The 12,767-nt window shown below is 37.4% G+C and overlaps 1 protein-coding gene across 2 annotated transcripts in view; it reads right to left on the reverse strand.

Annotated features, from left to right (window-relative positions):
* CFTR (CF transmembrane conductance regulator) overlaps positions 1 to 12,767 on the reverse strand; it is a 136,441-nt gene that overhangs the window by 49,440 nt on the left and 74,234 nt on the right. For both annotated transcript variants that reach the window (XM_054023602.1, XM_054023592.1), the window contains 5 exons: positions 12,273 to 12,538; positions 10,923 to 11,002; positions 7,531 to 7,681; positions 5,248 to 5,475; positions 968 to 1,068 (listed from right to left, as the gene is read on the reverse strand). In XM_054023602.1, coding sequence (XP_053879577.1) covers positions 968 to 1,068; positions 5,248 to 5,475; positions 7,531 to 7,681; positions 10,923 to 11,002; positions 12,273 to 12,538 — 826 coding nt within the window. The remainder of the gene's footprint in view (positions 1 to 967; positions 1,069 to 5,247; positions 5,476 to 7,530; positions 7,682 to 10,922; positions 11,003 to 12,272; positions 12,539 to 12,767) is intronic.

The raw sequence follows: 12,767 nt of genomic DNA on the forward strand, positions 1-12,767 counted from the left end.
AGTGAAAAGGCTGGAAATTGCATGAGCAAACGTACTCTTTTAGGAGTTTTCAACCTACTTTGTCATCTTCAAAAATTTATTCCCAGTATGAATTGCCCACTTCACCTTGAATGGTCTCTTACAACTTGTATTAACTCCTTCATGCTAAACAATCTGTTTCACCTTGTATTGAGCTGGGACACTCTGACTACTGTTCCCAGACCTGAAGAAGAGCTCTGTGTAAGCTCGAAAGCTTGTTTCTCTCACCAACAGAAGTTGGTCCAGTAAAAAATATTACTTCTCCCACCTTGTCTCTCAAAAAGTTTAGGTAGTTGTGAGTGAACATTGCGTCAAACATTCTACTCCCCATAAAAAACCCCACAAGTGACCCTAAATAAATAAATTAAAAATAACAATTACTCTGAAACAAATCAACCTTTAAAAGAGGTAAATTAATGGAAGTCAAAAACAAACCCCCTACCGCGGTCTTCAGTGTTTATGTAGCAAAAAGGAAGAAGTGCCAAACACTCCAGGAAGTTCACTAGGGCCTTCACAATTGCTATTAATTTTTTTGGAAGTTGCTTGGATGCCCCACCGATGGGTGGCAGTATAGCTTCCTAAAATAGACTGAGCATTAAGCATTGGATAACCCCTGGTCCTTGCAAAACAAATCCAATCCTTTTTGACATTCTCCCCTCACTACTTCAAATCTATCTGGCTTTGGTTTTTAAAGTCCCACGTGAAATTATTTGCTGTCCCCATATATAATTCCAGTGGACTTTTTATCTCAGAATCACCACACAAATTTGTCTCTGTAGTGAAAAAGTGTGACTGTTACTGGCAGAGCTGTGAGTGGAGGTTTTTGGTGTATCTGCCTTGCAGCCACAATTCAAAAACAAACTAGTAAACAATAAAACAAGACAATTCTTCAGACAAGTAGTAATAATAATAATAATCATAATAAAAACAAGCTGCTTTCTATACTTACCAGACTGTCCACATCTATGCTTGAGTTTACTGCCCATTGTAAGGTGCCCATGATATTCATGGCTAAAGTTAGAATAATGCCAGCTTTGCTTTGCCCTTCACCTGCAGGCGGGGGGAAAAAACTGTCTATAAATATGATTACATGCAAATAAAAAGCCAATGGCTAGAAGAGAAAATGGGTATGTATATCTTAAAATGTGAATGTCCAGTAAAAGTGTGTGTGGTTTTTTTTTTTTTTCTGCTGCTGCTGCTGCTGTTCAAAGAGGAAGCATATTTTAGCAATTAAAGCAAAGGACTGGGAGTTGGGATTCTGAGTTCTACTCCTGACATTGATACTAGGCTTGCTGTTTGTCAGAAGCTGGGAATGGGCGGCAGGGGATGGGATCACTTGATGATTACCTGTTCTGTTCATTCCCTCTGGGTCACCTGGCATTGGCCACTGTCAGAAGACAGGATACTGGGCTAGACGGACCTTTGGTCTGACCCAGTATGGCCATTCTTATATTCTTATGGATCTGCTCTTGTTTTGATGGATGTTAATGGGGAATTTTAGCACTGAATTAAATTGGGAACAGGTTCAGGCCCTATGTGACCTTAATTACTTGCCCTCAAGTTTTTCATTCTAGACTCTATGAATCTATAAAATGCCTCATCTGTCAAATCTAGATGTCAAAAGAATTAATTATGGAGAGATTTGTGACTAGAGTTCCATTTTAATGCTACCACCACCAAGATAATTCAATCTGCTTAGTCCACAGGCTGAAGATTGGGTTTTCATCTGTTGGCCAAATTTAGAACGAATTTTTCTTACTATTTACTGAGAGTTGGTGGTATGACTTTTTGTGGATTGCTTGTTTGATTGCCTTTAATATCAATAGGGTTTAGCTGCCTCTCAGCAAATTCACAGAGACTGTCATATAGTACATATAGTCATATAGTATAGAGTACTATAATCCCTCCATGGTTCTGTTTTGAATCTGACATGCCATTGTATACAGGGCTTAAGATGTCAAATTGGATAAAAGTTTTTGGTTATACTACAGCTACCTTCCTCTGGTTTATCCATTGCTTCAAAAAACAACCTCCTGTACATTTTTTTATAGACTCCTTCCCTTTATCAAAGTAATTATAAATCTGAAGAATAAAAAGGAACATGGTCCTTTTGAAATCTGACCACTTTCAGAAAACAAATTCAAAGTAGTTTCAGGTACTGCACCTGCCATTCTGTCTGCCTGCCCATATCTCTATATATATACACATAATCAAACTTTCATATTTATTAAAATTGTGTTTGTTTTCCTGAGTAATATGAACTTGACTATATACAAAGTGCTTACACAAGATAAACAAACAAGGGGGAAGAGTGAAGATTGCTTCCCCATGATTTTTCCCTGTAACTTTTCAGTTAGTCCCTTGAAATATTAGTTTCAAGTAAAGTGGGTAAACATTTTCAGACAGTGATTCTTTTTTAAGTTGATAATGTCATTTTAAAGGTGTAAAAGGAGGTAGAACATTATGATACAAATCTGTGTAACTTCTAAGAGAAAAACAGATAAAATGAAAAAAAAAATCTGGGCAGATGAAATTTGGATATCTGAACTCTGCCTTTGCTGAATGTATTAATGCAGCTAAATTAGCACAATGTTATTGAATTTGAGAATTAAATTATTCAAATACACAACTGCAAAACTTCATCCAAATCCAAATGTGTTGGCTGAAATCCAGCTGCACACTAATGATTATAGATGGTGCAAAGTGGTGGTCTGGGGTTAACTCCACCTTAATGACGTTTGTTGTCTTGGAGTTGATGATCATAAAGTGCTTTGAGCTCCTTAGCTGAAAAGGGCAATGTTTAAGTGCAAAGTATAGTTTGTGCCAAACTATCTGAAAGTAGTCTGCTGTAGACTTCTGCAGAACGCTGCCACATTAGTGCAAAAATGATTCTTCTAAATTCCTTCTCTCCTGAGTTTGTGTCAAGCTTCTAGTAATCACAGTGCTAGAAAACTGTACATGTAATATACAATACTTGGCAGTAGAACTTCAAATAAATTTACAAAGAGAGACTTCCTGTCTGACACAGCTCATAACCTTGGCACTCCCCATTCTGGATAGTCTGGATCAATTTAAAACTCTATATCTAGAAGAATATTTAATTAATGTTTTTAGTCTCTAATGTTTTGTTTTTCTCAATTTTAAAATATAACAAATACTGAAATATAATGGTACAGGTAGTTGAGGGCCTATCTTGCTGTCATTTGATGTCAGTGGAAGTATTGCCATTGACCCCAATAAGAATGGGATTAGGCATCAAACATTTCATATCTTGTGTTGTCCTAGAGAAAAAAATGTGGCCACATACTGTGGATAACATTTTGCTAATTTAGGTCAGAGTGTAACACTTTTTGCAGTATAGCATCACAATGAAATTGTCCATGTACTTTGGTCACCTTTAAAGTTAACATCTTCCAAGAATTACTGTGCAATGGTATCTGTAATATCAGGGTTTTCCCTTATTTTCAGAATAGGAAATGCCACCTGATTTTGCATCTCACAGGTGGCATTCTGCACCCCATAAGACAGGACCCTAACTGTGATATCTCTTACTGTTACCACTATTGTGGGAACAGCTGCTGGTAAATCTTGACTCTTTAATGGTAACCTCTGTGTAAATGATTATAGTCAAAGAAATTAAATGGACTGACGGTGTTGATTTTCCCTCTCCCAATATTTATTAATGTTATTTTGAAAGCATTTGGACAAGTAAAAATCAAGCAACAATTGCCTTGCAAATTATTGGGTTCTTACAAATGTGTTAATTAGCACAATGTGGATGTTATTAACTAAATGAGAAATCCAGCTAAATACTCAATCAATTCTATACTCAGTATTTAGGACCATTCTGTTTGTTATTTTTAAACTATACCTTTCATGAAAATTCTCAATACAAAATGCAGAATAGAGAACTGAGGAGTATTCTTGGAGTGAATGTAAGGCTATAGTTCTGTGGAAGGGCTCTGCAAATAGCCACCATAAGAGGCACGTATTTTTTCATGCCCTTTTTTATGTTAACTGTTTAAAAAAAATCACAGTTTCAACCTGGAGAAGGGTCTATCCCTTCTCTCCAATCCATGCACACATTTGGTTCCCATGCTAAAGTCCTGAAATCTATTGTGGCAAAGGATGCATTAGCATTCTAAGCACATCTTTTGTCTGAAAGCTGTTGCTGATTCAGTAGAATTAGAGCTATGCAATGCAATTGTTTGGGAGTTTTTTTTATGGTTTTCTCCCTAAAATCCGGTAAAACTCATGCTTTCATGTGCAATCTGCTTTGATTTTTCTGACTTGAATTCAAAGATCAATGTAAAATTTGGGAGAGGGGGACAAATGCACGTGAACAAGAACCAAAATATACATATAACAATAACAGCATATTACATATATTAAAAACTCCTGTGTTTTACACAGGGCTCAGTAATTTTAACATGCAAAGAGAGACCAAAGCAGACGGGGTTTGAGACATTCTGTTTCTGAAGAAATACATTATATTTAACTAAGATTTTTGCTATGGCTTCATTTAGATGTTTGCTTTCCATCTTGAACTGTACAGGTACTATGCTGGTCAACGGCCGCCAACTTCTATCCAACAGTGGGAGCATTTCAGCAATGAGTGAGATGGTGAGAGCATATACCATACATAGTTTTATAATTAGTTTAAGTTGTGAGCATTTCAGGGATTCTGGATGGCAGGTGCTAAACTGTACTCTGAGTAGATTGAGCACTAGGCTGAGAGTCAGGAAACATGGGTTCTGTTTCTGACTTGCTGGGTGACCTTATCCAGTTCACCGAATCTTTCTGTTTCTCATATGGGAACAGTAATGTTACCTAGTTATGCTAAAGGTATGAGCTCTACAGTTGAAGAGCACCATGTAAGTGTACATTTATTGGTATGGGGGTGCACAGTTGCATTAACATAGAGAATTTTTTTAATAGTTACAGTACTGAGTAGGACATTTTTGGTTCACTTTAACATGTTTTTTCCTCACTGGATATTACTTTCAAATTAACTCTTTCAGCCAATTCTGTAAAACATGAGATTTTAGATAATATTAATTACCTCATTTCTAGTTTAACTGATAACTCACAATATTTTGATAGAATAACAATAAATTTGCTATTTTAATGCTTTGTTTTCAGCCTATACAATCCTGCAATAGTTTCTAAATCTGGCCCCTAAAACAGAAGCAAAGCTTTCATTTTAATCTCTCAGTAAAGTTACTGTACCTGTAGTCACAATAGAGATGAATGTCACAGCAATGAAGAAGATGACAAAAATAAGCTCTATTCTCATCTGGAACCAGCGCAGTGTGGACAGGTATAGGAACCAGTTCGCTGTGTGTAAGTTCAGTGCTTTGTGAAATAAGGTTTCAAAATATGGCTGTCGCCCAAAAGCTCTTAGTGTCCATAGCCCCTTTAAGCTTGTAACAAGATGTGTGAAAATTGGACTCCGGGCTGCAAAATATTTAGATGAAAAACACTATAAACACTCATCCTTCAGTACCTTTCAGAACAGAAATGAGCAAAAAGCCCAACCCCACTCAACAATATAACTATCTTCATTTGTTTAAATTATATGTATCTTATTTTTCTTTCACAAATACCATCAACATACTCCTAGGACATGATATATGGTAACAGTGGTCTATAAATGTGATGAAATTCCATTCAATGTATAAGCTATGAGCGAACATTTTATTTGTTTGCAGCTAGTATAATTACTTGTAGAAACCCCTGCTATTGTGAGATATCACATGGAGGAAACCCAACAAAAATTAATTCCTTAATGTTCTGAGAACTAAGCAAGGCAAGGTTTTTAACAAATAGAAAAGGCCTCATCACTCTGAATTGCAGAGTATTGACAAACCTTTAATAGAAGTTTTGCAACACATCAAAAGTATAATGATCCCTTTGAAATTCACAACTCGGGCCTGTCTCTAACCAAAAGCAAAGGTAATCATCAATATCTGACATTCATGACTGAGATGCTAAGGAGTTGAAGGTCTGTCCTGAAGCCACAGCATTGTCTGAATAAATGATCAAGCAAACCCTTGCTTCTAAAATAGAGTTGTCATTACATGTTCTAAATATGTTTCCGCATAAAGAGCCTATCCCTGAGAAGTGCTGAGCACCGACAAAGCCAGATCTCAAATTTTCAAGTGCATCTAATCTTTTTAAAACACTATTTCAGGTCATTATTTATTTTCAGCTTCACTGGTGATGCCCAACTTTAAATCTGTTTTCTTCGTTACTCTTTGGCAGGAGGGAACTCCTTATTTGCTGGCTGAGTAATAGCATTGGCTTTCAGGGGAGATGAATGTTCTGCTCCTGCAGACAATGGAATCTTGTACCAGAGAAGGCAAAGAAAAGGTGAAAGGGTAAATTGCTTCTCCATTTATTTGTTGTGGGTTTCAGTACCTACAAATTTGGCTGCTTGTACAGTGACCCAAGAATCTGTTAATGCCAGCTAGCAAAGGGGCACACACGGGGTGCAAGGAGATTACAGGTGTCTCCTGAGTCTGGTATGAACATTCTAGTTCACCAAAGAGTGTCATGTAAGGTCTCTAATAAAAGCTTATGTCATACTCATCTTCATAATCATTGCAAAATGTTTGTATGGATGATATTTAAGGAGTTATGTGTCTGTACCAGAAATGAGTGTCCTTAAAGTCTGTGTCACCAATAGAGGTGAAGAAACAAGTTTTCTCTAACACAAGAAATGTTTCTCTCTCCGTTTCTGATGTAACCTAATAAAATAGATATTCCATTTACACACAAAGTCAAATATTAATGAAGAGATGTGAAATCAACAGGGGAGGGGCACACAGGGGGAAAAAACAAGCCACAGAGGGTTATCTTGAGTAAGGACAAGGACATTTGTGGGTATTTCTAGGAGGCAAGGCAGACACTCCTGTACTGTTTTACTGAGGGGACAAGCTATGAGAATGGCTTGTGTCTTGGGGGGAAAAGATCTCAACAATCCTTGCTGAAAAATGCTGACTTTGGGATAAGCTCGAATTATCAAGACAAGGAAATAATTTTAGTTTAGTCTAAGATTTAGGTTGTGTGTTATGGTTTTATTTGATATGTAACCAATTGTTTCCAATACCTTGTCTTGCTAACACTTTGAATCTCTGTTATTTAATAATAAACTTACTCTTGTTTTAACTATAAATATATTGATATGCTATGGCATAAATCAAAGTGTTGGCCCTGAGTTGAATCTAACAAGCTTGTGTGTTCTGTTCCTTTGGGGACAGCACATCTGGTATTTCTGTGAGTAGCCAGTGACAGGGGGATACTTGGAAGGGTCTCAGGAGCTGGGGTGCATCTGTTATCTACCTACAGAACAAAGGCAAGGCTGGTGTAACCCAGATGAGAATACTTGCGGGGATAACAGGCTGGTTGTGATGAGGAGCTATTGCTCAGCTGTCGCAAGCAAGTTTCTCTAGCTCTAGAGGCAACAAGGTGACTCACGGCACTGGGTACCCCAAGAAGCATCACACATACCTTCAGATTCCAGTTGTTTCAGCTGCTGAGAAGTGTGAAGAAAATATGCCCTTAACATAATAAAGGCTCCTATCACAGGCACTGATGCCAGGAAGATGTAGGGCTGTAAAATTGAGACTACTATTATGGCGCCAGTCACAATCAGTATTAACTGTAGGATGAAAGAAAAAATAGTATTGATGAAATACATTTTCATTTTACAGATTAGAGATTGGTGATGAGTCACCCCTTGAGGCCTATGTACCATTCAACTTCATTACTTCAATCAAGTAAATCCGTGGCCTCTAGATACTGCAAGAGCTGCTTTGCAAAAAAGGTGATAACTTTCACCTCTAAATCACTGGTTGAATCCAGGCCCCCTCAGTAAGTGACTGAAAACTGTTGAGTTTTGAAATAGTAGTCTCAAATCATTTTCTAGCAGACAAATATTCATACCACCATAAAAACCTCCTGACAACTGGCAATCTTAGCAGAAGGTGAGGATTGAATGGCCATGGACACTGAATTAACTTTCACACTGGAAAGAAACTTGCACAGTTGCTGCTCTTGGTGTCTGTGACTATAAGAGAGGACTTCAGTTTCCAATGATCTCAGTCTGGTGTCTTTCACAAACACTATATTAACATACATTTTTCTAAGGAAAAATTTCCTATCCTTCACTTTTTTTTTATTTTAGCATTCATTTTAAAAAATCGTCATCTGGAATCTAAGCAATGTAATAGGAGCACTAAGGTTTATGGACAAACACCTACTATAGCAGCTGCAATGGTAAACAATGAGATACTTCACTGTATTTTACATTTGTTTTAAGAGGTGAATCTTTGGGCTGATGCAGCATGGGTTATAATTTTGCAGGCTGTGTTGCACTGGTTTGTGGTAATGCAAGAGTGGGTTTGTGTTTGCTCATCATTTCATAATGCAGAATGTAACAACCATTGTAACCTTAAGAGGATAATGAATCATTTATCTGAAATTCAGTCAAATTATGTAACTCCCAAATTAAAGACTCCACATGGAATCATAGTCCTGTGATGACCCTGCTTTAACACAGGTTCCTATCATTCTCTTGAATTCTGCAGAGGTTACAAATCTGTGCTACAGTGTCCTTACTGTTGCTGTGCCATTTTTGTATCTGATCTTGCCTGCATGAGTAATAGAAGTAGAAATGAGAGACACGCCTAGATCCTCAAAGGTATTTAGCTGCCTAACTCCCACTGGGAGTTGCTTTTCAGGATCTGAGCCACAGTCCCCAGAGGAAATGGCTTCATGGATCATAGTCGTTGAAGCAAATTGTTAATGGAAAATGGAAAACTAAGAAGAAAACTAAAAGGGGACTTTTAGGCATACAATGGGAAAAGTAATGTCCAAGAACAAACAGTGTGAAATCACAACTCTGCTCGGGATATCTTGTTTGCAGCCTCTGAGAGAGGAGCACCCTCTTAGTCTGAACATGTGTGCTTCCTGCCTGAAACATCCTAATGTATAAAATGGAGTTGTATATCTAAGTGGAACTTCCACAGTGAGCCATATCACACATAGCTTAATAAGTCCCCTTGTATTTTCATAAGTTCAATTCTTAATAGTGCAGATCTAGAAGTATAATTTTAAAAATGTACATGCTTTCAAGTAGTTTTGTGAAGTCATTATAATTCATAGATTCATAGATTCATAGATTATAGGACTGGAAGGGACCTCGAGAGGTCATCGAGTCCAGTCCCCTGCCCGCATGGCAGGACCAAATACTGCCTAGACCATCCCTAATAGACATTTATCTAACCTACTCTTAAATATCTCCAGAGACGGAGATTCCACAACCTCCCTAGGCAATTTGTTCCAGTGTTTAACCACGCTGACAGTTAGGAACTTTTTCCTAATGTCCAATCTAGACCTCCCTTGCTGCAGTTTAAACCCATTGTTTCTGGTTCTATCCTTAGAGGCTAAGGTGAACAAGTTCTCTCCCTCCTCCTTATGACACCCTTTTATATACCTGAAAACTGCTATCATGTCCCCTCTCAGTCTTCTCTTTTCCAAACTATGAATGAAAATGAATAACATTATACTAAAGCCTAATCCCTACTATGTTATACACATGTAAAGAGGTTTGCTATTTGAAATCCTAATACTGCTTATCTGGTTTGATCTTGGACTGACTGCTTCAGCAAGAGATATAAGTTACATTTCATAACTGACTCTTTAGTTATGAGAACCTCCTTTGAGTGCTCTGTGTAGGTGCTTCTTTTCCCTTCTAACTAGCCATTTCTTGTCTAGAATATAAGCAGGGTTTCCCCTTCACAGACTGTAATTCAACCTCTCTTTAACCTATAATTTAAACTCAGAAAACGGAATTTCTGTCCCATGGAAAATTTCAAGGTTTCAAGAAAGTTTGTATCTCAATATGGGATGAAAAGTAAAAACCACATTTTTATAGGACAGAAATTCTGAAAAATTCTATTTCAGGAGAAATGGAATTTTTCTGCTTCCTGGCTGCCTGCCTGGAAAGCTCTTGTCAATTTCATTTTCTGCCTACAGTATATTGATTTTTATTTTTTCAAAATTGAAACTGTCCCATGGAAAACTGTTGATTTTTGTGAAAAGGGCATTTTCCACTGGAAAAGCATTCCGATGGAAATTTCCCAACCAGTTCTACTAGGTACATGAATTGAATTAACCAGAACATTTAAGACAGTAAACCGGTCTCCTTATCAAAATCGAAGCCTCGCCATTATACATCAGAGCTTCAATGGCCTGAGCATGAACCCTTAGATTGCTTCTAAAGTCAAGTATCCAAAGTTGTAATACACAACTCCTGGGCTACATCAAAATCTGGCTGCATATTTCTCTCATTTCAATATAGTTTTTAATAGTGTTGCTTCTTGACTTGTCAAAATACTATAATTCAAGAAGTTTCATATATTCTTACTGAACATAAGCCTTGCCATACTGGATCTGCCCAATGGTCTATCCGGTCCAGTATCCTGTCTCTGACAGTCCCTAGTACCAGTTGCTTCAGAGGAAGTAGCCTTGTAGTATGCAGTTATGGAACAACCTCGCCACAGGCAATGTTTCCACCAAATCCACAATAATTAGCAGATGGCTTGTGCCCTGAAGCATGAGGAATTTATATCCTTTCCAAAACCATTTTTAAAAAGTATTTACTACCATAGCTCTAGAGATATTTATCCATCTAAATGTCCAATTGTTTCCTGAATCCTGCTAAGATCATGGCCTACAGCTAAATAGAAGGGGGGGGGGGGAATCTAAGAAGCTAAATGTATGTTGAATTCTAATTTTTTGCTTAGTTCTTTTTATTTAATATGATATGTTATCCATGCTGTGTGACTGCAGGGGAAGACTAAATAAACAAATATATCTAGAACTCTGATTTTACAAACCTGAATGAAGTCAAATATTGTAAGTGGCAGTAGGTCATCCAGTATGGCTGTATCTTTAGAGAATCTGTTAAGTATTCCACCTACAGATAGAAAAACAGAAATAAAGCAACAGGTAAAGGGCTCATTGTTACATGAATATGTTCTACAGATGTCAGCTTTAACTAACGCAATAGGTTTTCTGCATATGGAATATGTTAACTGAGATGATGTTTTTAAAGTTTTTGCGCTAAACTCAGCCTTGGTCTAAGTGCTATTCCATTTTTGTTAATGGAGTTACATCTGCTTACACCAGGACTGAATTTAGCCCTACAGCTTTTATTTTAGTTAGTGAAGTCCCAGGAAAATGCAGAATAGGCTAGTGCAATAGAAGATGCATGCTTAGATGGGATGGGGGAAGAGAGACAAAGGCAGACAGGCTGTACCACTCATGCAATAGATTTTACAATAGATATGGATAGTCTGTGCATTAGCATGGTATTTGATTTCAAAATATCAGCTTCCTGACTTCCAAGAAGACTTAATGTGCATAAAGATATCAGAAAGTAAGAAGAGAATTAGTAATAAGAAGGACTTATATGAAATGGAGACTCATTTTGGTGCATTTCTATTTACTAGTGTCTCCTGCTATCTACTCTTAAGTATAGTCTAGTAAATGAGGATAGGACAGGAATTTCATACACAGATGACAGTGGCACTTACTGCATTAGTTATGTAACAAAATCTCCAGCAACTTTAGGGACAGATTTTGATACCCTTACTCATGCTGAGTAGCATCTTATTCCATCTACTTCAGTGGGACTACCTTGAGTAAGGCATTACTTAGTGTGAGTAAGGGTATCTGAATCTGACCTTCAGTGACTTACTGTAGAGCTGACTGTGTATCTTATACTAGGTTTCAGAGTAGCAGCCGTGTTAGTCTGTATCCGCAAAAAGAACAGGAGTACTTGTGGTACCTTAGAGACTAACAAATTTATTAGAGCATAAGCTTTCGTGGGCTTATGCTCTAATAAATTTGTTAGTCTCTAAGGTGCCACAAGTACTCCTGTTCTTTTATCTTATACTACAGTTGTATCCAAAGTGAACTCAGCTCTGGTCTGTTTTTCTGTCTTTTTTACACTGTTATAAAACCTGAAGGAGATATTTCAAAACCAAAGCAGATATCTAAAATGTGTGGTACTTTAAATGCAGTCAAGATTTTCTACAAGATTCATACATTACTTTTGACGTAGCAACATTTAAAATTGAACTGAGGTGGTAGAGAAAACAATGGTGCCCTTTAAACAGAATGAAGCACTCTTTAATTAAAATCAAAGGCATAAATCATTGTCAATCAGTTTCTATCTTGACTACCTGCTTTCAAAGAGTTGACGACTGACATAGGTGCCTGAAGAACTGCGTGCAGCATCTTCTGATGAAGACTTTTAGAAACTGTTATAAGAGTGTGCACCAGGGGTAAACCTCTGAAGAGTCCCAAGGCAAGCAGGGTATCTGCCACTCCCACGTAAATATAAAAGACATAGTAGTTGCTAGTGTCGGTGACAATCACTGTAGCGCTGTTGGACACATCAGAGCTGGCATTTTTTGGCTGTGTTATATTTGCCGCATTTGCAGCACTTCTATGAAATGCAATTAAAAAAAATACAGTAAGTTCAAAAGCATCTTAGTTCCTTTTACTATCACTATTACACGAGTAGTATCTACAAGCTCCATTTGTCCTAAATCCATATGGGTGATTTTTCTTTCTTGAACATCAACCTGCATGTACAAAACACAACTAATTTGTGACTCCATAGGCTATTGAGCCTAAATTCTCATCCCTGTATTCAGCTAACAATGTGCTAAATG

This window comes from Malaclemys terrapin, chromosome 1 (assembly GCF_027887155.1).
Source record: "Malaclemys terrapin pileata isolate rMalTer1 chromosome 1, rMalTer1.hap1, whole genome shotgun sequence".
NCBI lineage: Eukaryota > Metazoa > Chordata > Testudines > Emydidae > Malaclemys > Malaclemys terrapin.